This window comes from Annulohypoxylon maeteangense (genome assembly GCF_022496945.1).
Source record: "Annulohypoxylon maeteangense strain CBS 123835 unplaced genomic scaffold GGS22scaffold_29, whole genome shotgun sequence".
Classification (NCBI taxonomy): Eukaryota; Fungi; Ascomycota; class Sordariomycetes; order Xylariales; family Hypoxylaceae; genus Annulohypoxylon; species Annulohypoxylon maeteangense.
Window position 1 is genome coordinate 134,609 of NW_025953276.1, and position 22,030 is coordinate 156,638.

Here is a 22,030-nt window from a genome sequence, read left to right on the forward strand (position 1 = left end):
TCTAATCGGTGTAAAACCTATGCGGCTCAGCGAGAACACCACACAACTTCCAACCAAGGGTGACTGCCAAGATTCTCCCCTATCTCAAAGATAACTACCTAGTGCCTACCTATATCCTTTCATATATTAACGTACCTACCTATCTATAAACCCCGAAGTAATAGTATTCCGTCGGCGGATATAAAATGTGTGTTTATACCAACGCCTACCTAGTTAGACTTTGGAAACTTGCGATCTCGGCTGAATGGAGTTATCTCATTCAACGAGATGTTTTCTTAGTGACAACTATCAATACTACCTACGAAGGATATGAATTACATAATAGAAATGAGATGGCACTCATCCCTCAAACTAACATACGCTGTAAGACGCCACCTCTGATTCAAATTAGTAATAGTACGTGAGGCTTTATATTGTGTTAACCGTAATGGTATTAGTACCAGAATCGGCGGAGTCAACGGGATGCAATCCGTACCTAGATGTCCCGAATGTACGTTAGCCAATCACCAAGATCCCCAAATTGGTACAGTATCGTCATTCGCACTGGCGACAGTCTGAGTCCAGCGGAAAAAGGTTGTATCGATCCGAGAACCCCTCAACTCATAAATCAACTGCGCTCAAATAAGTTCAGCATCACTCCTCTATATTAAACTCAATTAACAAATATCTTAGATGTATATGTATTAAATACCTGATATGAAGTAAAAAGGTATATTTGTCTCATTCACTGTAAAGGATTCTTAGTTGATCCATAGGTATTCATATATCCCAAGGTATGAGGATCATGTCTTCGTAACTTGCACATATTGACTTGAGATGGGAGACCCAAGCGCCTTTTTATACATTGTTGACGAAAGGCTCAGTCATGGCACAGATCTCAATCCTTTGAGATATCAGCAATGGTTCTCGACATCCGTAGTAGTTCACCATACAGTGATGGTGCAAGTCGCATACCGGCTTTCATGCACACCACTAGATACCCACACAATATGGACATCAACTAGAAATCATTCATTATTTTAAGTGTGTTAACTGAATAATCCGAAGTATCGAGTAAATGTGTTCTGTCATTAACGCTGTTGGTAGAATCGGTCGCAAAGTACAGACAGACTTAAATAAGCTCTAGATTTTTTTTTTTTTCAAAAAGAAATATTTGTATTAAGACTTACTTGGATTCGTGGTTCTTTATCTTACATCTTTCCACGTAACAATAAAACTAGCAACCTCGCCGTCGACAAGCAATTTATATTGTTCGGAATCATGACGTCATCGAGGGGTTCGTGAGAAGGGCGAGATTTAAAAAGGGAGCGTGGATTCTCCCTTACTCCCACCAAAGTTTCCTAGCACCAAAGCGTTGACAGAATTTTCCAAAATCGACCAATCTGCTATTTGCTTCTTATACATCCAATGGATACCTATCTACCTATATGCAGCAAGGTTTGGTAAAGCCAATTCCAAATCAAGAGTCTGATGCAGTGCTACAACATTGTCTGATATGCCGATTAATATAGCAAATCACATCCCTTTCATTATATTCCGCTGGGTGAGACATACATACGATATGTCACTTTATCAAAGCTTAGATCCTAGAGGAACTATCCGCTTAACCGAATGGAAGATCATGCCTAGCTAGGAAGGGATATATCTATCTCGTTCCCTGCAAGGAACGTGAAGATGCAACTCTGATATGTAAGCACCCACCGGGATAGGAGTATGTATTCATCGAAATAATTAATAAATGTCTAACAGTACTCAGCCCTATTTACAAAAAAATCTACAAATTGAATTGCATATTCATTGGCTTGGCCTCTTCCGATATCATGAGTTGATGTAGTTAAATTCGACGTATTCGCACCGGCGAGGCGCTTACGTATACTGAATGACATCAGTTTGCTCGAGTTCTGTCTCACAGAGCCACGCGGACTAGCATGACCTACATATACATGTAGGTCACTCCTGCACTATGTATCTCGGTACCGCTTTCGAGATAGATAGACATGTATACCTGGTAAGCATTATTTAAGTTAGATTAAGGCCCCTAAGGCTTTGTCCTAACTACCTATCTCATCTCACTCTTTTCGTATCAACTAGACTTTCAGAATATACCAAAGATTTTATACTAACTTCGCCGTACTTTCTTCTAAATAACTCACTAATGGCTTCTCCGAATAGGATTGTCGAGCTTTCCTCGACTATTGCTAGGGAGACTGCAAAACTTGACAGTTTCTTTACCGAGAATGGATTGCCTACGCCCTCTCTTGAAGCCGATGCGCTCTGGACTCTGCCTATACCAGAGTCTGCCAAAGATTTGCAGATGTCTCGGGTAGCCATCATGGAAGCTTGCACTGAGCTGAAAGCATTAGTGACTGGTCCAAAGACCTTGTTGCGATCTGATGTAAATGGAACTTCTTCCCCAACCAGTGCACGTTCTGACCGATATCTATAGTGGACTGCATATTCCAGCGTTAAAACAATTATTCGCTTCAACCTAGACAAGTCGTTTCCTATAGGCGAGTCTACCTCGTTCGAAGCAATGTCAAGCTTCTCCGGTCTGAGTGTGAGCAACATTCAGCGAATCGTCAGGCACGCCATCATCAACCATAATTTATTTCTAGAGAAAACGCCAGGCGTGATCACCCACTCAATCCTTACAGCCATTACAGCTAGTGATGAGATGGCGCGGGCCGCCCTCCTGGTTGAACTAGACGAATTCTGGCCTGCGGCAACCAAGGTAATTACCAACGATATATAGGAGACCACTAGGTACATACTAACCTGGTTAGCTGGCCGATGCACTGCAAAAGTGGCCGAATTCCGAAGAGAACACCGAAACTGTGAGTTCAGATTGAGAAGTCTAGGTATACATGGAAGAAACGTTAATCAAATACCTTAGGGGTTCAACCTCGCCCACAATACCGATAAAAGCATGTATGAGACGTTTGCTGAAGACCCTGCTCGTGCGGAAAATTTTGGAAAATATTTCTTCGCAGACATAGACCCGCCTAATTTACTGCCGGATAATTATCCCTGGAAAGGCGACGAGACGGTTGTAGACGTCGGAGGGTCGCACGGCAGCATGTCTATCAGTCTTGCTAAGCGATTCCCTAACATGAAGTGTATTGTCCAAGATCTAAAGGTCCATGTGGAGGAAGGGGCTGCTAGATTACCCGCCGAACTCAAAGACAGGGTCACATTCATGCCACAGTAAGTTGCTCATAATGCTGACCTGAAGGGAAGATATAGTATTAACAATGACTTCCCAGCAACTTCTTTAACAAGCAGACAGTAGTTGGCGATGTGTACTATTTCCGCTGCATCTTCCACAACTGGGCCGACAAGTACTGCATCCAGATTCTCCGGAACCTCATACCTGTTCTTAAACCCGGTGCCAAGATTGTGATTCACGACCGTATGATGCCAGATACTGCGATTGTGAACAAAGCAGATGCCCGAAGAACAATGTAAGCCTCTCGCAACGCATTATACTACGCATAACTAATGATTATAAGTATCATGGATATAGGAATGCTGCAGCTCCTGAACGCGAAGGAACGAGGATCTAAAGAATGGCCCGAGTTATTTCGCCAGGCTGATCCCCGTTTCAAGTATCTAGGTGCCCGCCACCCGCCAGATGCTATGAGATGGATCATCGACGCAGAATGGCAAGGGTAGAGCCCTATTAAGCCCTCTGGAAGATCCCTTACGCGATTATATCTGCTCAAGGTTCCAACGTTGGCAGTTGTATTGTGTTGTCATAAGGATGAGCTGTATATGCCAAGCAACCGGTAACAAAGTCGAATTTACATCTTCTACTTCCTTGCCAGGTTATTTTCGTAGGTATTAGATACCTAGGTAGGTACCTCACCTACGTAGCTGTCAAATATGAATGTACTGCGCTGGTGTATATGATTCCATGACATTGTAATATGACCCGTAGTTTAAACGTGTTTATGGAATAGTCGTATTTAGGCCTGAATAGGGGCATGCAGTCAATCATCCGGATCATTAATCTGGACGTACTTGACTACTAGGTAGGTACTAGGTACCTACCTACCTAGTACCTATCCTGACTTATACTCACCTCAAACTAAGCCAAACGAAAAATATGTCTAAAACCGTCCTCATAATACCGGCCATCCTCAGCGCCACGCCTCTCGTCCCCGCACACTAGACCTACAGCCAGCCAACCGCCAATGACAAAATCGTAGACACCTCGTGGCAGCATCCCGCTCACGATTTCCGGCATCGTACCATTAGAAACATACCTAATCCCCACGGGCTCGTCGATCGGCTTTAGCATATACAAGTACTTCGGCGACCCAAGGATCTAACAAGCGTGCCTTCCGCCACGTCCGCTAACACCGCCACTAATCCAACGGGTTCTGGGGATGTCCGTGATAGCGACAGTGGCTTGAGGCGCTCGTCTAGGCAACAGCCAATATCCGATCATTCCGATTCTTGCCTTTCCTGCCGTGGTGGTCGGGGACAAGTAACTCCTCGGCAGAGGGCGGGGCTGGCGCCATAAAGTGGCGGAGGCGCGGATCAGAGACATTGGGGTATGTGAGACACGAGAACCATCTCACTGCGTTAGTGAAAATAGTGATGGCTTATGACTGCTGGTCCGGATCCCCGGCATGTATAGTGCCTACATAGGTAGGGAGGACGAGGCTGGGGTGGTTGACTCCGGTGTTTTGGTTGCGTTTGACGAGGTATATACTGCGCCGGAACGGAGCTTGGGGCGGAAGGTGCGCTGGAGCGGCGTGCTGCGGCGCGGGATTGTTGAGCGGGGAAGGGGGTAGGGGATGATTATAGCATGGAAAGAACAGACTACGCGGTTTGAGATTACATAGTAGGTAGTTACTTGATATCTCTTGTTCTTAAGGTATCACTTGCTGTTTTTAATTGGTGCTAATACTTTTAATCCCGAACCAGTAGCCGAAAACGTCACAATCGGAAGGCTCCGAAACTCGGGGCGCCGAGCACGCTATAACAGAGCTGGGCTATCTATCAGTCATTTATTGACTATTTACCGAGGATGGTTAGATATTCGGGTAGAAGCGCAAGCGCAAAAGATAGAGTCAATCGTCAATCGCATATTCACGCCGTTGTCGATTACCATCTGCCCGAAACATTAGCTTCAACATTATTAGAAAAAAATACATATACCTATAAAGTATCTCTCCCTATTGTCTCACTTTGACGATACTAAATCCCTAGTTTCTTGGTGGCTTGACTGATACCCCGCGAATTGGACGGTACGAATACGCAGCAAAACATCATCATGCCTCTTACAACGTCATCCGTGTTTCCCCCGGAATCGCATGTGTTTTCTAAATTCGCCAGCCGTCGAAGCGTAGTCCACAGTACCAAGGGCATCGTATCATGCTCGCAACCGCTAGCGGCGAAATGCGGCATCGAGGTACTGGAAGCGGGTGGAAACTGTGCTGTACGTGCTCACATACATATGATACCTTAAACGATTACTAGTAGCAATACTCACATATCTGTTCAGGATGCGGCTGTAGCTGTTGGTATGTCTTATAATACGACACGATATGAACCAAATTCGGCATGCTAACGAGATCTTCCAGCCGCTGGTCTTAACATGACGGAGCCATGCTCGACGGGCATAGGCGGTGACATGTTCTGCCTGTTCTACGATGCCAAGACAAAAAAGGTGTCTGCCATGAACGGCTCAGGTCGCTCGGGGAACAAGTGTACTCTTGAGACCATCCGCGGCTCCCTAGGCCTCAAGGACGGTGAATCAGGCAAGATCCCGATGGATAGCGTGCATGCCGTGTCTGTCCCAGGAGCAGCAGCCGGATGGGTCGACACCGTCGAGCGGTTCGGCAGCGGTAAGGTGACGATGGAGCAGATCTTAGCACCGGCAATTGAGCTTGGTGAGAAGGGCTTCCCTGTTGCCGAAGGGGTCGCGTATTGGGTGAGCAGAAGCCCCTTTCCCTTTCCCCTTAATCCCAGTCACGGGCATTCATATTCATACTCCTGCAGTGGGACGCATCCGAGGCGCAAATCCGTACTGCCTCTCCCAACGGCAGCGAACTACTCAAAAAGGACGCCAGCGCAAAAGACGGCGCGCGTGCCCCCAAAGCAGGGGAGATAATGAAGAACCCCGCGTTGGCACAGACCTTCCGAACCCTAGCCACGGAAGGTAAAGCGGGTTTTTACTCCGGACGGATCGCGACCGAATTGGTCAAAGTAATCCAAGACCTAGGCGGGCACCTGGAGCTAGACGACCTGGCACACCACCTCGCCACGGGTACCGAGCCCGTCGATCCGATCTCGCTTAAATTCCGTGGCCAAAACGTACAGGAGCTACTCAAAGACAGCGTCTCCACCTCGTCTACAGACCTCGGCCTCGAGCTCTGGGAACACCCACCAAACGGGCAAGGAATCGTAGCCCTAATGGCGCTAGGAATAATCCAAGAGCTCGAAGCACAAGGCAAAATCCCAACCTTCACTCCCGCAGACTTCAACACCGCTCCGTACCTACACGCCGTGATCGAAGCACTGCGCATCAGTTTCGCAGACGGGACGTGGTTCGTCGCGGACCCGAACGAAACCGTCGTACCCACCTCCTCCCTGATCTCACAACCCTACCTCGCATCCCGCGCCGCGCTCTTCGACGCGACAAAAGCATCAGATGTAGTAACCCACGGATCACCCGCGCTACAAAGCAGCGACACCGTATACTTCGCGGCGTCCGACAGCTCCGGGAACGCGATCTCCTTCATCAACAGCAACTACGGGGGGTTCGGGTCATGTATAGTCCCCCGCGGATGCGGATTCACGCTGCAGAACCGGGCGGCGAACTTTAGTTTAGAGGCCGGACATGCGAACGTGCTGGCGCCGCGGAAGAGGCCGTATCATACGATCATCCCGGCGTTGGTGACGAATTTGCACGATGGCAGTTTGCACAGCGTGTATGGCGTTATGGGCGGGTTCATGCAGCCGCAGGGCCATGTGCAGGTTTTGCTTGGGCAGGTTGTGGGACGGTTGAGTCCGCAGCAGGCGCTTGATGCGCCGAGGATTTGTATCGGGCCTGGTGGGAGCCAGGGGAAGGGGGATAAGACGGTGCATGTGGAGGAAGGGATGCCCCTTGAGACGGTGGAGGGGTTGAAGGCTTTGGGGCATCAAGTCGAGGTTGTGGCGGATATGGAGAGGGCGATGTTTGGGAGGGGGCAGATTATTCGGTGGAGTGTGGATCCAGTTGAGGGTGTTGGCGTTTGGTCTGCCGGGTGCGATCCCAGGAGTGACGGCGCTGCGTATCCTCTATGATGTTTGGGATTGGTGTCCCTATTTTTATCCTTATTTAGAGGAGTGTGGTTTTCAGCGTGAAACTAAGTGGCAGTTAGCAATCAAGTAAATACAGGCCCAAAGTATAGCGAGAAAATTAAATTGAGATGAGTTCAAGTTTTGTGTTGTAAGATTCTATGCGTCGTCTTCTCATATAGCCACACGTGTATGTATGTCCCTTACGTCCCATGCATGACTTGGTCATTATATCATGTTCGACTTCATTAGCTGATCCGGCCAAGTACTCGTCCATAAAGTACATATGCTCAATATCTGAATATACAACCAGGTTGTGCACGCCATGTCTGGTTATCCGATGATCTATTCTACTGTTCTTGTCTTTCGAAATCTTCATTCCTTAGAATCGGACGCCCCTTCTATTGGAGCTAGGACGCCCTTCTCTTCTAACATCTTGGCTAGCGAGCCATCTTGATGCATGGAAACGAGGATATCGCATCCACCGACAAATTCCTTATCGATATATAGTTGCGGAATCGTAGGCCAGTCGGAGAATTCTTTGATACCTATTCCAACAATCGCCAAGTCAGTTGCGAATTTTATTTCCATTTTACTTCCACCGACTTATGATATCAAAGGGTCATCCGTACCTGATCTGAGATCTGAGTCTTCTAGAACGTTGAAGGCAGCGAACTTGTTAGGGTCAACGCCTTGTAAACCAAGAATCTGGATACTGGCGCGGGAGAAACCGCATTGGGGTGTCTCGGGTGTCCCCTTCATGAACAAGACTACGGGAGCGGATGCGACGGCTTTCTCGATCGCTTGTTTCGTCTGGTCAGATAGTAGTCGTTGTTGGAAGGATGTTAAGAATGGTGCAGGTCTGAGGTTATATGCGGCCGGCCGAGCTAAAGGACGAGCGGCTTGTCGCAGCGTCTGGCGTCGAAAGAGGCATTAGTCATAATGGGTTCTTGATTTCTCGACATAGATGGTAGACGATAGATTCAAGAGATTCAAGTGGGGCATACCGCCGAGAATAGAGGTCGTGAAAACATCTTGATGTGCTGTCCCCAGTTATGACAAACAATGCTCGATAGTATTCCTTCAAACCGGTTTATCGTATGCAGTTGAAAAAGTTGAATTGTTGAATCAGTGATGTAAACGGCTCGTTCCGGATCTAATCGGGTTTACAGGGGAGCTCGCGCCACAGTGGCGGCTGACCAATCAACATTCAATCGCATTTCATTACAAATCGAGTGCAAAGTACTTTGTACATGTATGTACTTCGTACAATCTTCAATCTTGATCCTGTGTATCTCGTTCACGTGATAGAGCCGTAAAGTGGCATGAGGTAAACGAACATTCGTCAACTTGAATGTCAAACATACCATAGTGAGACATTGAAGGTAGGACAAGATAAAGAATGATATATAATTCAGATATATATATACCGTTTCACTTGATTCTGAACATCAAATGTTGTCGTATGAGGACGCGCAATTGTATTCGAATGGAGATTTGAATCCTCATTTTTACACTTTGATTGAAACTAGCCATGTACATCGGACTTGATGCAGTTGCGACCAGATTGGTTCAAGTTTCCTTAGTAATACTAAACGTTGCACAAAGAATAAAAATATAACAATACTTAGAAACCTTGAAGACTAACATTGAAGTTACCTAACGTTATACAAATATCCAACCAATGGCTCATAGTCTGAGTTGACGGGTTCAATATGACCACGTGCGTTATTGCTGACTAGAAGATGTTGCTGATATCATTGGTCTTGCCGGGTATGAATGTCATATGACCAGTTCCTTCGAAAGTAGAAATTGCTACCAAGAAAACAAAGAATAAGAAATATGCATTGGACCCCATCTCGATTGGATTCTTTGTCCGGATCGTCGTCGAGTTGTCAGAAGGGGTAAGCAGAACGAAGCTCACTCTACAGTAAGTCCTAGAGGCTGCATATGGAGGTAATGTAAGGTGTGAATATGCTAAATTCTGATTGGTTGAAATGATACAGGTTGGGCATTGCCACTTAAGGACTAAGCTTTCCCCGCATTCTGAAGAGAGTTTAACCAATCAAAAGCGCTGTGGGCTATTCGATCGGCGAGTCGGATCAATGTATTGTAGATTAAAAATTGACTTTTTACGTCGGGGCTCGGACGGATTTGTCGGCGGTCGAATGTTCTGCGATGATTTTACTCGCTCTAGTTCGCTCCAACAGGCCATGAACCAACCATCCACCACACAGAACACACACATCATCGCATCACCTGGCATCACCATCTTCCGCCTTCCGTCTTCCGCCCCCTCCTCTTACTTCTCTTCCCCTTTTCTTTATTACATAGCTAAGTCGCTCGAACAATTCAATAATTGCTCATGAGTGTTTAAATATTTATTGAACTTGCCTCTCTTGAAGGCCAAACATACTTCAATTGTTTTAAAAAGGGAAGTGGAAAAAAAAGAAGAGAAAATAGTGAATTCTGTGAACGGTTTCGAGGCAACAGCATCGAAACCTCAGCGAACCAGCCTCATGTCGATATAAGTATCCGAGACACAGGGACGTCTATAATCGGAACCTGACGAGACCCTTTTGACATATTTGACTACCTGATCTACTCTACCCCGCTTCAATCTTCAATATTACGGCCAAGCTATCGATATTCGAATTGAACTGAAAGAGAGACAAACTCGCCACTATCAAAATGGTCCTCACCCACACCACCAACCACGCCTACTCTCACCCATTTCCGACCGTCACCCTCGCCTTCTTCCTAAGGTACTACTCGCCTCAGCTGAATCCCTTCTCGAGCCATGTCCTCTCCACCGACACCATCTCGTCGCAAGTCGACCCCAAAACCGGTCGACTGCACACGACCCGCATCCATATGAAAAAGACTCGTTTGCCGTCGGCTGTGGTAAAATTACTGCCAAGCAGTGTCACGGGCGGAGGTGGCGATAAGTCAAGCTACGTCCTCGAGACTAGCGTCGTAGATATTAAAGAAGGCTGGATGAAGACTGAGAGCAAAAACCTGAACTATACGGGAGTATTGAGTGTAGTGGAGCAGCAGCATTACTCTGTGACTCCTCCCGACCAGCCTTCGTTGGCAGTGTCCCACAAAACTCCCCGATCGTTGACCCCCAACACCTTCGTCACGACCACGTTTTCCTACCGATCTACCCTGGGTGGCGGTAAAAGGCATGAGAAGGCGGTGGATGAATCCATCGATGAAGGCGAGGATCATAGCCCGCGGCGATTCGGCGAATGGATCTCTGGCTGGGGAGCCAAGCGGATCCAGCGCAGCATCGAGTCCATCGCATCCAACAAGACCGACGACCAAATGATTAAGTCAAGGGACGGGATGAAAATCGTCCTAGAACGATTGCGGAACAATGGCGTCCTCTCCGTGTTGCGGGAGCTAAGGGAACTCAAGCGACGGGAGGGTAAGGCCCTGTTGGAACCGTGATTTATTCGGTCACTGTCACAAAACCTGTATATCCAAATGTGGAATTTCAAAATTAGCAAGGCGTTGGGGACTAAGCTAGGAGGGGAAGCAAAAATGTGGAGGGGGGTTTCTCGAATTCATCATGAACGAACGAACGAATGTAACTTGGGCTGATACCATAGCGACGAGGAAAGGGGGAGAGGACGGGCGGGAGGCTGATTTGACGAGTCGGGTGATGCCCTATGATTCCTCTGATACGACTTAGTTGGGTAGGACATGGTGTAGTTCGCTTTTTCTACTCCCCTCATGTATCAATTCATTACGATATTTCAACAATCATGACTTCTCAAGGCGGCTACTGTGTATTTTGTCTTTATGGTACTCTGAAAGTAATTTCATCGTTTACACACGACATGCAGTATCCCCTATCATGACAATGTGGGCATGCTTAACTCTACTACTATTCGCACTAACCTACCTACCTACCAATATCCCAACCTTTCAATCTACGTACCTGGGCACTTTCCAATATAAGGTAAATATATCAATCTATCAATCTATCAATCAAGCAGCCGACTAATGAAGCAATGCAACAGTATACCAATCGAACTGAATCGAATAATCGAACCTATTACAGTTAAAATACCTAGGTGAATATTGTAACAACTTCAAGTTTAAATAATAGAACCATTATATCAGTTATGAATCATTACTTCCAATTAAATCATTCCTATGCATGTAACAATTAGAATCATTAGATCGACTATAGAATTATTGTAGCAATCGTAGAATCATTTCTTCCAATTAAATCATTCTTATGCATGTAATACTTTGAGGCTATTTAGAATTATTCCCATAAGTGGGATGTTCCCATTACAGGTAGGCAGGTACCTATAGCACTCCAGTAACTCGCCCCCCTTTCCTTCTATCAAACTAGGACCTAGTTCGCGTTGACCAGAGCTCATCACAAGTAACTTATCACTTCAAGAAAGCATAGAATTAATTCATTAATTTCATTTCATTTCATCTCACTGCACGGCTCATTTAACCATCAGGAGATACCCTACACGGCTATAAAACAGGCATACCATCCATTATACACGTATACCCTTCGAGTAGCTGGCAGGTCACACCTAGTAACCCATCACAGCAGCCCCCGCCGCAGCCGCCGCGCCCACCCCTCTAATCCTCAACTTCGCAGCCGAACTCTTCTTGCTAGCCTGCGTGTCGCTTCCATCCGAACTCTTATTCGCGCTTCCGGAAGAATACGTCGCGGGACCCGTTCCGTTTCCGAGCGAACTCGCGGGCGGCTGCGGGTAGTCCGGCTCCGTGGTGAACGGCTGCAGACTGCTCAGACTATCGACGCGGCCGAGCAGGAACTCTAGCTGGCGGAACGCGGCGGAGGGCGCGTATTGCGGGATCATGTGGCCTGAGAGATCGACGGAGACGTAGGTGAGTCCGCGTTCGGTGTGTGCGGTTCCGAGGACACCTGCTGCCGCGATAGATCCGAGGGCGACTTCGTCGGTGGAGGACTGGATGTCGTCGGCGGTGCTGAGGGTGTGGAAGGGGACGAAGAAGGGCTCGGTGGGCGCGGATTGGAAGCCGAGTTTGCCGCCCCAGGTTGTGTTCTGTATTGTGAGGAGGGTGCCGTTGGGTAGGAGGATCATGTCGAGGGAGCCGTGGCCGATGATGACGTTTTGGGTTGCGTCGATGACGTGTGGGAGGACGACCCAGGAGGAGGGGTCCGAGGAGTCGCCGCCTACGAAGACGTTGGAGGAGGCGCAGGCTTCCCAGGTTGTGTCGAGGTCGGCGTGGATTGCGGTCTTCACGTCGGTGCGGTTGAAGTAGATTGAACCGCCTTCTGGTAGGTAGTCAATGGTTCCCGGGAAGCCGAGGATGTCCCATAGGAGTGGGCAGGTGGTTGCGACTTGGTAGACATCGAAGCAGGGGTTGATGCTTAGTGCCTCGTTTAGCACGTCGCTCCATAGGTTTCTGCACTCTCTGCTGACGCTGTCTGAGTAATCCGGAGGCTGGGGACCTGAAGGCGGGTACACGAGGTACTTGTCGTTGTAGTCAGCAAAACCGCAGGAGTCGTGGAGACCGTGGATGTACGCGCTGAACGAATCGTTGAACGACATGAGGTTGTGGTGGTAGTCCACGAAAGGAACCGTGGTGACTGAGTCCTGAACCACGCCGTCGCCGAGAACTGGGTCATAGATCATCATACCCGACACGTTGTAATACGCGGTGTCGTTCTTGTCCAGCATGGCAGACGCAATGTACGGGCAGTACGCGCCGGCATAAGATTCACCTGCGATGTAAACCTTGTAACCCTGGAGCTCGAATAGGTCGATGAAATTCTTCCAGAATCCCAGGAACTGTGCGGCTACATCTTCTTCGCTAGTCGCGGTAACCTTGCCACGAGAGAATCCGGTGCCGATGGGCTGCTCTACCCAGACCACGTTCGTAAGACGGTTCCAGGACCAAGGGTTAGGTACTGGCTTCAGAGTACCGTATTGCCATATGAACGGGCCGTTTTCCTGAATCAACCCCTCGAAGGAGGAGCAGCCGGGCTACATAAGCATTTGGTTAGAATAGAGTATTTAAATATAATAAGTTACCTATTACAAGTAAGAATTAGGGTACTACTTACACCTCCGTTGAGCCACAGAAGGATCTCCTTCTCTGTGAAGTTAGTGGCAGAGGAAGGAAAGAACCAAAAGAACAGCTCGTCGGTGTCGTCAGGGTTGTCTGTGATAGGCAGATAACCCGAGTAGGACTCGCCAGCATCAAAGTCGACGTCAGGAATTCCAGTGCCATTGACAGCATACTCTATTGATGCGATGATATCACCGGTTAGCTATGCGCAATGTTCCGTATATAGTACCTAGACATGGGCGTTTCTTACTGGTAGTATTCGCGTTGGCAAACTTAGCCGCTGGGACTTGACGCGTAGCCAAGAAGTGCTCAAGGGCACTTTCACCGTCCAGATGAGTAGACTTCGGTGTCGGCTCTCGCTTGCCAACATGCTGGAAGCTCCGTCTACCCTCTGCGACGGAAGCGACGGACATAAGTCCGGCAGCAAGCTTGTACCAATGCATGCTGTGTCGTAGCTATTCACAAAAAGAATTGAATTATGAAAAAAACCAATTGAACGAGAGAAAGATTTGTTCAAATCCAATTCACATTCGCCAAGACTCTGAGCACGGTGGTAGCTGCAGATGTTCAAGATGCGATGCAGAGAAGGTTGGTGATGGAGGAAGAGAACCAAAATAAAAAGAAATCCGGGAATCTTTAACAGTATTAACAGAGTGGATCAAAGATCAACACCCAAGCTCAAGCTGCTGCTGCTGCTAGGCAACATCAACAACTGAACACTGCCGGGATCATCAAATCGCGTCCGATGGTGACTCGTTCTACTGCATAGTACCTACATTAACCATTAATTCTATCTGCCACATCCATGACTACGACCATTTCGCCATCGCTGGACGGTTGCAACTTACCAGGATAGGTAGCTGGTCTAGATAGCCCTGCCGTTCGCCCCATGTCCCATCGGATACTACATGGTGATGCGAAGACGTACCGAGTAGCCGTGCGGCGTAACACATGGAAAAAGGACTCGACGGCTCGTGGTATGTACATAGTAGCTGTGTAGGTATCGAAGAATGGAAATAAGAGGGGAAATGAACGTTGCTTGCCGTGCCGCCCAGGGACTCGTCCATCAAAGCCGGACAATGAAGATCTTTAAACTCTCGTCCATCTGCGTTGTTCGGCTATTCATGTCGTTGGTATGGCAACATCCAACATGCCGTACGAAGTACATACTCCAAGTTTAGTTGTTTTTTACAATGTATTGTACGCACTACGAGGTACGCATGAATCAAGGTCTTAGACCTATCAGCCGTACCTAGATAGTACGCATTGAAGTAGAAAATAAGGCGTAATATGATCTACAGCTTCTCCAATCCTACCCTATTTCCTACCCCAAGCGAATGCCCGCGCTCATTCATTGTCAGCGGTGACTTATCTGCGGGGAATTAGACGAATGAGACGAGCGGCGGAATCCGATTTAGCAAATGCGGCTTTCGCCCATTTAGGAAGCTCATCAGGTACCGTTAGCGAATTCCAAGATAAGCATTTTTTAGCAGCGTCATCCATAGCTGAATCTGGAGATTGGTATCACAGGGGTTTGAACACGAGCTTCTACAACCATTCTAGTGGTTACTCGTAGTGGATGGTTTGGTCGATTTAGGATGATGAGGTTTTTATAAAACCCTTTCTAGGTACCGAGCTGGATTCGAGAAGTTTTTTTCTCCCTCTTTTAGTCAGGGGTATCTTAAAAAGCATCACATCATACTCGAAAGTGTGAGCAGTAGCAAACACGAGGTTGGGGTTGATCCGTGGGATGTCTGTCGGCCCTGCAGATCGATCCTAACTATCCGTCCATTCCGTCAGTGGCGTCGATGGCGTCGTAGTTGGAAGGTGACGGCTTAGACCGGCTTTTAATTGACAGACGGAGGAGTGGTCAATTCCAGGTCTTGCTCCGGCCAAATGAAGTACCCGGTCCTACTCATAGTCTACCAGTTCCATATGTGATATTAATAGTCCGAGGTTGAAATAAGACTTTTAGCGTCTCTTAGTCTACCATCATTTTCTAGCGGAAAGGGGTCTCGCTCGATGAGACCTCGTACACCACGTGCTCGCTTGATGAAATGAGATTCTTAGGATAGCTTCAGGTCTCGTAGTATATCCTGGAAATAGTCAGTTCACCAAGACTCCCAAGTTTTACATGCATGTTTTAGGTACAGGTGATATGACAAATAATTGATGTGATGGTGGATGTTATTCATTTCTTCGCTTTCTTCCCTTCTTTGGGTGGCGGTGCTGCACCCGCCTCCTCCTCGGCGATCAGAGCCGCAATATCCCTCCCGATAAGCCATCCCTTCGTGCTATCCATGAGCTTATCCAGTGACTCTCCGCCATCTAACACGTCCGATAAGTTATGAACATCTAACCCTCCCCGGTGGTCCGTACATCGGTCCTGGCCGTAGTTATATGTGCGAATTTTGGTACCGCGCGAAATCTGGTCCTTACTTAATACGCTGTTCCTTAACGCCCACGCCTCCTCCTCCCGTTCTTCCCTCCTACGCTGGCTGATGCGCGATCTTAAAAGTGTCCACGCGCTCTCGCGATTTTGATGCTGCGACCGCGAATCCTGCATAGATACTGTGATGCCCGTCGGGTCGTGTGTAAGCCGGATCGCGCTCTCGGTCTTGTTAACGTGCTGGCCGCCCGCGCCGCTAGCACGCATCCTCTCCTCCCTAACATCCTTCGGGTCTATATAGAATATACTATCAGGGTTGTTATAGCTCGCTTCGTCCGGCTGCGCGGCGTCGTCTCGGGGAAACAAGGGGAGCACCCATACGGCTACGGCACTTGTATGTGTGCGGCCAGAACTTTCAGTGGTCGGCACGCGTTGAACTCTATGTATGCCTGCTTCTCCTCGGAACATATCGTACGCGCCGGGGTCTAGGATCTCGAGGATTGCTTCTTGCAACGGGTTTTCACTTACGCCGTACTTGGTAGACTCCGTACCGTCGACGACCTCGCGCTTTAACACATTACAGCGCATGCCCTTTCGCGCACAGTACATTTTATACATGCGAAATATGGCATCTGCGAAATAACGACCTTCCATTCCGCCTGGGCCAGGTCGCACCTCCAGCAAGCATGGCATATCTGCAAAGGGGTCGCGCGGGGTGAGAGAGGCCGATAGAGAGGTGGCCAGGGTATCTATTTTGGCAGTGGTGGTCGATAACTCGTCCTTGGCCAGTTTGCGTAGCTCAGAATCATCCGATTCCAGTAGACCATTAAGTTCCAATATCGAGGATTGGGCTGTGTCCCATTTCTTTAGGGCGTCTGCGACGCGCGATAATTCACCCACACGCTTGGCAACCTTGATATCGTAATCCTCCTCGAGGGCGCTTGCAAGTTTGTCGTGTTCGTCAGAGAGGATTCGTGCGCGTTGAAGGAGGAGAGGGGGCATCTTTGTTTTCGCATCTTGAGAAGAGTTAGCTATTAAGATTCCTTGCGTAAATATGTGAATGTGAAGATGATTCTATACCTGTGCTAGCAAATCGCAAGAATTGCCGATTTCGAGGCTGGGCCAGTGCCTTTATACAACGGCGGCACACCCATTGCGATGCAGACATCCTTGTCCCATTAAAAGAATGGAAGATTTATCTTCATATAGTGAGGTAAAATCGTAAAGCTGTAAAATTGGTAAGAAAATTGTAACTTGGGAATTCGGTAGTATCAAATGCATGATTTGTTATCGATAAGCCCCCCAATCCCGCCCTAGCGGTGACGTACCTAGCAGCTGCCCGATCGGTTTAATATGAAGGGTTCCGGACCTTAAAGTACCTTCCCCCCGGATTCCGGGTTGCATTTTCTACTTCCTCGAGATTTCCTCTTATACTCCCAGCAACCTTAGTGAGCCAAACCAGTTATACAACATAGCATATGGCAAACATGCTTTGGCGAAACATCATGATCCGTTTCAACATTAGCTACCAAGTAGGTAACCTACGAGAGCACCTCAATAGCTAGCAATCTCGGTTCTTCTTTACCTGGACCGGGGTGCACAGTATTGATAAAAAGATCTGATATCCGATAAATCTGGGCGAGCTCAAGTGTCGGGACGAACTTTAATCAATCTGGTGCTTGCGGGGCAAGACTATTACCGTTCGCTGGGTAAGTATTATTTGGGTTTATATACTACCCTTTTCCCATTACTCTAGGTACTACCTAGTATGTATGTCACCTTTCGCAAGCTATTGGAGCTCTCACGATATAGACCACCTAGTCTCGTTGATAATAGCAAACCTGGCTAACTAGCAATTACCACAATCTAATTGACTATGCATTGTTAACCTAGGCCTATGGTGGCTTTTCTGCTTGGATAGAAGCACACAGAAAAGTACATCAATAAGCTCACTGATTCTATCGTTTCTATGAACGGCCCTTCGATTGCTAAACTCCCTGGTGATGCTGAATTGTAATCGGAATGCTCAACTAGTCTAGCGACACTGCTAGAGGTACTGGTTAAGATATGTGCGCTTTCTCGGGTATGAACCGGTCGGACAGAATCTAGTGTCTCCCTAATAAAAAACGCATATGCTAGTTCTCAAACTTACATCGATTATCAAGTATGTTATGGGCGATAGAGCATTCATATAGCACCAAGGCGCAAAGGCTAGAGCACCGCCTGTTTTACGCCACAAAATTAATCGTCGCTAAATTTATTAGACTACTAGGTAGAGTCATGGATGTATTACTAGCATAAAGAAGTTCATATCTGCCGCATCACGAGAGGATTTCGTTGCTTACAGCATTAGATTCACAAGGGCGAGGCTTGGATACACCTATTGCAAGTTTGGCATATCATTAACAAACCAAGAACCTGATCGCGAATATCTACCTCTCTACGAATTGTGATTCAAGTAAATGATATTGCCGATGCTTCTAGCCTACGATCGCTAGCATCATTCATGATACGGGGTTCCAGCCTCGTTGGAAGAACTGTGATAACAATGAAGCACAAGAGGTGAACAGAAATGTTGAAGGAGATGCCGAAGTTTATGTTTGATATAAATTACTTCGAGAGTGTGAATAGCGATTGCATTTATGAAACTTCACCATTCCTTTGCTACTACCCATGGACTAGACGGGTTAACCCTCTCTGGTCTGGCTGGCAGCGCATGGCTAGGTACCTAGTACCTGCTTCGTACCTCTAATAATCTACCAACTACCTAGGCACAAATAATGATATCGCCTACTAGCGAATCAGACACTTTTTGGCTTGGGGGTTCCTACCAATCATTATCGTCGCCAAATCGTGTAAGCGAAAAATAGACCCTAGTATCGCTTACCCGGGCGCAAAGACCTCTTACCAAGACCCCTAAGGTAATATGATTCTCAGCTTCAATACCAACACATAAAAGACTTCATACGCACCACTAAAACGTATTCCACTAGTCCCATTCATCAGATTAGATAGAAACATGTTTTGACATACCTAGGTAAACTCGCCCACATATTATAAATTGATAGGGATTAATGTTCGACATGATGTTAAAATAGAGTCGAAGTCTGACTGTTCCAGTTTCGTTGTTCCCATTCATGTCATTAGCCTCTCGGCTAAGTATTCCGCCGATAGGGAGATATTCTAGAACCCTTGCCCCCCGCAAAGATGACCCGAACGTTTCAGAAACGGTAGGGGTCCGGCTGTCACTTGGGACGATGCTAAACCGGTTTAGGTCTTGCCCCTGAGCTAATGCATTTATCTGCAGGGGCTTCTCGCATCACATCCATGGATACGAAAGTAAGCTGTCAGGCTGTTCGGGATCTTCCTTTTCGCGAAGAATCTACACCATAGGCCACCTAGACCATCATGATGAGGTATTTCTGAAGCCTGAGGTAAGAAGCTCTGCATTGCCGATATTAACTTACTGTGTATCTCCTATTGCCCACATCTCCTCCGTAGCCCCTCTGGCCCCTCTGCGCCGCTCGCTTGGAATCTCCAAAAGATGAGGGGGCCAAGATTTTGTTGAGATGAGAGTGAAGGTAAAGAAACCCTGTTGGTGTCACATCGCTATCGAGGATTCCCTCGAACCATGCCGCGGTGAGCGAGAATCCAGCCGATCTTAAAAGCTCGGCTCCATGCGCTAAGTAGCCAAGCAGTCCAAGGATGGGCGAATCCTGCGGAGGTGTGGGTATCATCCATGGTTATGGACTGGCGATCCGGGATATTACCAAAGCAAGGGACATCGACGGAAAGGAATGCAACGCTGTGAGCACTGATGCCTCCTGTCAGCTTAGCCGGGTGTTTGTTTTATGATGTAAACTTCCCCTTCTCCTCTTCTCGACCCTTTGCATCATTTGTACGTAATTCGCTCCCTCAACATAATCCGTCTGTCTGTTATCATCGCCGGTCGAAGCAACGACATACAATTCCATTCCTTTAAGTGAAGAGAAATCGAAATTATACCCGAAGCCAAAATGCAGTTCACAACTCTCGCCATCGCTCTCTTCGCCGCCTCGGTCTCCGCCCAGAGCGCGCAGCAGCTCATCTCTGAGATCCCGTCTTGCGCAAAGCCCTGCCTCGATGATGCCTCGACCAAGATCGGCTGCTCGACTACCGACACGAAGTGCCAGTGCGGCAAGATCGACGACCTGACCACCCAGGCCATCGGTTGCGTATCTATATCTTGCAGCGCCGACGACTTGACTCGTATGCTCCCCTAAGCTTCCTAATTCCGAACGCAGATCCGCATTATTTCGCCTCCGAAAGGCGTGATAGTAATAACTAAGATGGCTAACGCGTGTAAACAGAGACTACTAAGCTGAGCGCCCAGATTTGCGCCGTAGCTGCCTCTGACGCTGGAAGTTCTGCTGCTAGTTCGGTCGTTTCTAGCGCCGGCTCGGCTGCTACTTCCGCCATTGCTTCCCTAACCGGCGCCACCGGTACTTCCGCCAGCACCAGCGCAACCGCGACCCCAACTACCAATGCTGGTAACCGGGCCGCCGCCGGCCTCGGTTTTGCTGCCGCCGTAGCCGCCTTCGCTCTATAGGCAATGGGCGCATTATTATGTAATTGATGGGATCTTTCGTGGCGTAGTATCTTTACCGTTGGAGCAATGTGTTAAAAGAAAAAGTTATTTGATACCAGTGGAAAAGCGAGAAGAACAATTGATTATATCTATAATTGTCTTAGTGGTCTATATTCTATTCTCTAGCGTTCGATTAGCTTTATCTCCGAATCCGGCCAGTGTGATATCTACCCAACCTTGTGTCTATCGTGAGATTACAAGTCTAATGTGTGCTGTATCAATACGCGCATCTTTAATGTGATGCAGATTATGAGAGACCGAATATTCCAAGCGCGCCATCTTCGCCGCCGTCGAAGTGGCTGTGCAGATGGTCGAGCGCTGCGAAATGCTCCGCGTATTCGTGACCCTTCTGTCGTAATTTTTCGGTATGCTGCCAATTCCAATCCGTGGACTCGAAATCAGCCTCGGCTTCCGAAATAGCGCCACCAATTACTGTGTGGGACGGTGGAGCCATCCCGTTCCCTATGGAGACCCAACCTCCGGGTCGTTCGGGTAGAAGACCACTGGCCTCGATGAGAACCGCAGGATGTACCGTTAATCGACCGACTTTGAAAACGTACTTGCTGATAGCCGTGGCATGGATCTTCTTCTCCCAGTCCTCAAGCTTCCCCTCATTCTCCCTCGTCGGCCCGAAACTACTTGCGTCCCACGAACGCGGCTTCACGGCGCCCTTTTCAACGAAATGCGTGACGATGTACATCCACTTGCGATCCCAGCTCAGGACACGGCTCCACATCTCGTATTTTTGGTATGGTTGAAGCTCTTTCTTGAAACTGCAGTGAACGGCGCCGAGCATAACGGAAAACCTGCCCTTAGCCGGCTTCGAGGGGTCGGACGGGTTCATGACGAGCTTCGTAGAGTTGTTATTTGCAATAGCGGCACACCCGCGCGCGAACAGGTGAGAGACGAGGTGGGATCGGCTCACATCGAGGTCAGCGAAGTAGGTTGAGTTAGATTTGTGAATGTTGTAGTCGACCTCGAGCAGGGTAACATGCGAAGGCGTGATAACAGGGTGGAACAGCTTATCAGGACCGTGTGAATGCAGGCGCCGGAACGCGAAATGGGAGGTCATGGCACCGAAGACGCGGAACTGCGGAGGCTGCTGTTAATAACCGGGTTGTTCGGGGTTGAAATAGCATAGTATACTAGGATGTAGGGGCAACGTACAGTCCATGCGAAAGGCAGGCTCTTCCAGTTGTATAGCACGACGGCCAGAGCTATGATTCGACTCGTTCTGCCGGGGCCTGTGAAAAAAGACTCTAGAAACCCCAATGCATTGCCTTTATAAGCGCCGTAAGCTATCGCTGGTATGAGTGCAGGCCCGACAACCCGTATCACCCCGTTCGCGGATGCGGCGGCGGAAGCCATAATTACTGTTCACTTTACCGCAATGCTCCGGTTTGACGATTTCGATGATGAAGATTTCAACCCGGTAACTAGGGTCACAAATTGTGTCCGAAGGAAAGCCAAAAGCAGTATAGCCAACGCGATTCCCCAGAGAGGGACAGCCCGTAGATGACACAATACAGTCGTGGTACACTTTGCGAAAAGGGTGTTGTTCGTCGGTGCAAACGGCATTCGTGTAGAGGTTAGTATATTATTGAGGCAAAGGTAAAACCCGATTTGACGTCGCT

The 22,030-nt window shown here is 48.1% G+C and overlaps 8 protein-coding genes across 8 annotated transcripts; 4 read left to right on the top strand and 4 right to left on the bottom strand.

The window, feature by feature from the left end:
* The first annotated feature begins 2,068 nt into the window (after window positions 1–2,068).
* On the top strand, window positions 2,069–3,902 carry GGS22DRAFT_175517 (S-adenosyl-L-methionine-dependent methyltransferase). The gene is made up of 6 exons (XM_047963277.1): window positions 2,069–2,395; window positions 2,447–2,731; window positions 2,784–2,834; window positions 2,894–3,204; window positions 3,264–3,461; window positions 3,510–3,902. Exons 1-6 carry the CDS (start codon window positions 2,156–2,158, stop codon window positions 3,670–3,672), a joined length of 1,248 nt encoding a protein of 415 aa, XP_047814079.1. The 5' UTR covers window positions 2,069–2,155; the 3' UTR covers window positions 3,673–3,902.
* A 1,147-nt stretch (window positions 3,903–5,049) lies between these two features.
* Window positions 5,050–7,435, top strand: GGS22DRAFT_175521 (gamma-glutamyltranspeptidase). Its single transcript, XM_047963278.1, has 4 exons — window positions 5,050–5,446; window positions 5,513–5,531; window positions 5,592–5,941; window positions 6,010–7,435. The coding sequence occupies exons 1-4, from the start codon at window positions 5,282–5,284 to the stop codon at window positions 7,294–7,296; spliced, it is 1,821 nt and encodes a 606-aa protein (XP_047814080.1). The 5' UTR covers window positions 5,050–5,281; the 3' UTR covers window positions 7,297–7,435.
* Window positions 7,436–8,414, bottom strand: GGS22DRAFT_175525 (glutaredoxin). The gene is made up of 3 exons (XM_047963279.1): window positions 8,298–8,414; window positions 7,923–8,205; window positions 7,436–7,838 (listed from the first exon to the last, which is right to left on the bottom strand). Exons 1-3 carry the CDS (start codon window positions 8,322–8,324, stop codon window positions 7,666–7,668), a joined length of 483 nt encoding a protein of 160 aa, XP_047814081.1. The 5' UTR covers window positions 8,325–8,414; the 3' UTR covers window positions 7,436–7,665.
* A 1,046-nt stretch (window positions 8,415–9,460) lies between these two features.
* GGS22DRAFT_175526 (MSF1-domain-containing protein) lies at window positions 9,461–11,297 on the top strand. Its single transcript, XM_047963280.1, has one exon. It carries the CDS (start codon window positions 9,982–9,984, stop codon window positions 10,741–10,743), a length of 762 nt encoding a protein of 253 aa, XP_047814082.1. The 5' UTR covers window positions 9,461–9,981; the 3' UTR covers window positions 10,744–11,297.
* A 367-nt stretch (window positions 11,298–11,664) lies between these two features.
* On the bottom strand, window positions 11,665–14,028 carry GGS22DRAFT_87497 (alpha/beta-hydrolase). Its single transcript, XM_047968309.1, has 3 exons — window positions 13,631–14,028; window positions 13,376–13,554; window positions 11,665–13,295 (listed from the first exon to the last, which is right to left on the bottom strand). Exons 1-3 carry the CDS (start codon window positions 13,821–13,823, stop codon window positions 11,856–11,858), a joined length of 1,812 nt encoding a protein of 603 aa, XP_047814083.1. The 5' UTR covers window positions 13,824–14,028; the 3' UTR covers window positions 11,665–11,855.
* A 1,268-nt stretch (window positions 14,029–15,296) lies between these two features.
* On the bottom strand, window positions 15,297–16,989 carry GGS22DRAFT_175558 (release factor). Its single transcript, XM_047963281.1, has 2 exons — window positions 16,850–16,989; window positions 15,297–16,785 (listed from the first exon to the last, which is right to left on the bottom strand). The coding sequence occupies exons 1-2, from the start codon at window positions 16,935–16,937 to the stop codon at window positions 15,572–15,574; spliced, it is 1,302 nt and encodes a 433-aa protein (XP_047814084.1). The 5' UTR covers window positions 16,938–16,989; the 3' UTR covers window positions 15,297–15,571.
* A 2,657-nt stretch (window positions 16,990–19,646) lies between these two features.
* Window positions 19,647–20,500, top strand: GGS22DRAFT_87510 (uncharacterized protein). Its single transcript, XM_047968310.1, has 2 exons — window positions 19,647–20,017; window positions 20,119–20,500. Exons 1-2 carry the CDS (start codon window positions 19,786–19,788, stop codon window positions 20,355–20,357), a joined length of 471 nt encoding a protein of 156 aa, XP_047814085.1. The 5' UTR covers window positions 19,647–19,785; the 3' UTR covers window positions 20,358–20,500.
* A 143-nt stretch (window positions 20,501–20,643) lies between these two features.
* Window positions 20,644–21,764, bottom strand: GGS22DRAFT_193460 (capsule polysaccharide biosynthesis protein; the record flags this gene model as incomplete). Its single annotated transcript, XM_047965389.1, has 2 exons — window positions 20,644–21,486; window positions 21,564–21,764. The coding sequence occupies 2 exons, from the start codon at window positions 21,762–21,764 to the stop codon at window positions 20,644–20,646; spliced, it is 1,044 nt and encodes a 347-aa protein (XP_047814086.1).
* Window positions 21,765–22,030: the final 266 nt, after the last annotated feature.

Excerpts from the sequence above, each read along its gene's own strand:
- GGS22DRAFT_175517 (XM_047963277.1), top strand. The coding sequence starts at position 2,156 with ATGGCTTCTCCGAATAGGATTGTCGAGCTTTCCTCGACTATTGCTAGG. Across the intron at positions 2,732-2,783 it reads TCTGGCCTGCGGCAACCAAG|CTGGCCGATGCACTGCAAAA; the intron begins GTAATTACCAAC and ends TAACCTGGTTAG. Across the intron at positions 3,462-3,509 it reads GCAGATGCCCGAAGAACAAT|TATCATGGATATAGGAATGC; the intron begins GTAAGCCTCTCG and ends AATGATTATAAG.
- GGS22DRAFT_175521 (XM_047963278.1), top strand. The coding sequence starts at position 5,282 with ATGCCTCTTACAACGTCATCCGTGTTTCCCCCGGAATCGCATGTGTTT. Across the intron at positions 5,942-6,009 it reads CCGAAGGGGTCGCGTATTGG|TGGGACGCATCCGAGGCGCA; the intron begins GTGAGCAGAAGC and ends ATACTCCTGCAG.
- GGS22DRAFT_175525 (XM_047963279.1), bottom strand. The coding sequence starts at position 8,324 with ATGTTTTCACGACCTCTATTCTCGGCG. Across the intron at positions 8,206-8,297 it reads CACGACCTCTATTCTCGGCG|ACGCTGCGACAAGCCGCTCG; the intron begins GTATGCCCCACT and ends TTTCGACGCCAG. Across the intron at positions 7,839-7,922 it reads AGACTCAGATCTCAGATCAG|GTATCAAAGAATTCTCCGAC; the intron begins GTACGGATGACC and ends TTGTTGGAATAG.
- GGS22DRAFT_175526 (XM_047963280.1), top strand. The coding sequence starts at position 9,982 with ATGGTCCTCACCCACACCACCAACCACGCCTACTCTCACCCATTTCCG.
- GGS22DRAFT_87497 (XM_047968309.1), bottom strand. The coding sequence starts at position 13,823 with ATGCATTGGTACAAGCTTGCTGCCGGACTTATGTCCGTCGCTTCCGTC. Across the intron at positions 13,555-13,630 it reads TGCCAACGCGAATACTACCA|AGTATGCTGTCAATGGCACT; the intron begins GTAAGAAACGCC and ends TCGCATCAATAG. Across the intron at positions 13,296-13,375 it reads TTCTGTGGCTCAACGGAGGT|CCCGGCTGCTCCTCCTTCGA; the intron begins GTAAGTAGTACC and ends ATGCTTATGTAG.
- GGS22DRAFT_175558 (XM_047963281.1), bottom strand. The coding sequence starts at position 16,937 with ATGTCTGCATCGCAATGGGTGTGCCGCCGTTGTATAAAGGCACTGGCC. Across the intron at positions 16,786-16,849 it reads CTTGCGATTTGCTAGCACAG|ATGCGAAAACAAAGATGCCC; the intron begins GTATAGAATCAT and ends ACTCTTCTCAAG.
- GGS22DRAFT_87510 (XM_047968310.1), top strand. The coding sequence starts at position 19,786 with ATGCAGTTCACAACTCTCGCCATCGCTCTCTTCGCCGCCTCGGTCTCC. Across the intron at positions 20,018-20,118 it reads CAGCGCCGACGACTTGACTC|AGACTACTAAGCTGAGCGCC; the intron begins GTATGCTCCCCT and ends GCGTGTAAACAG.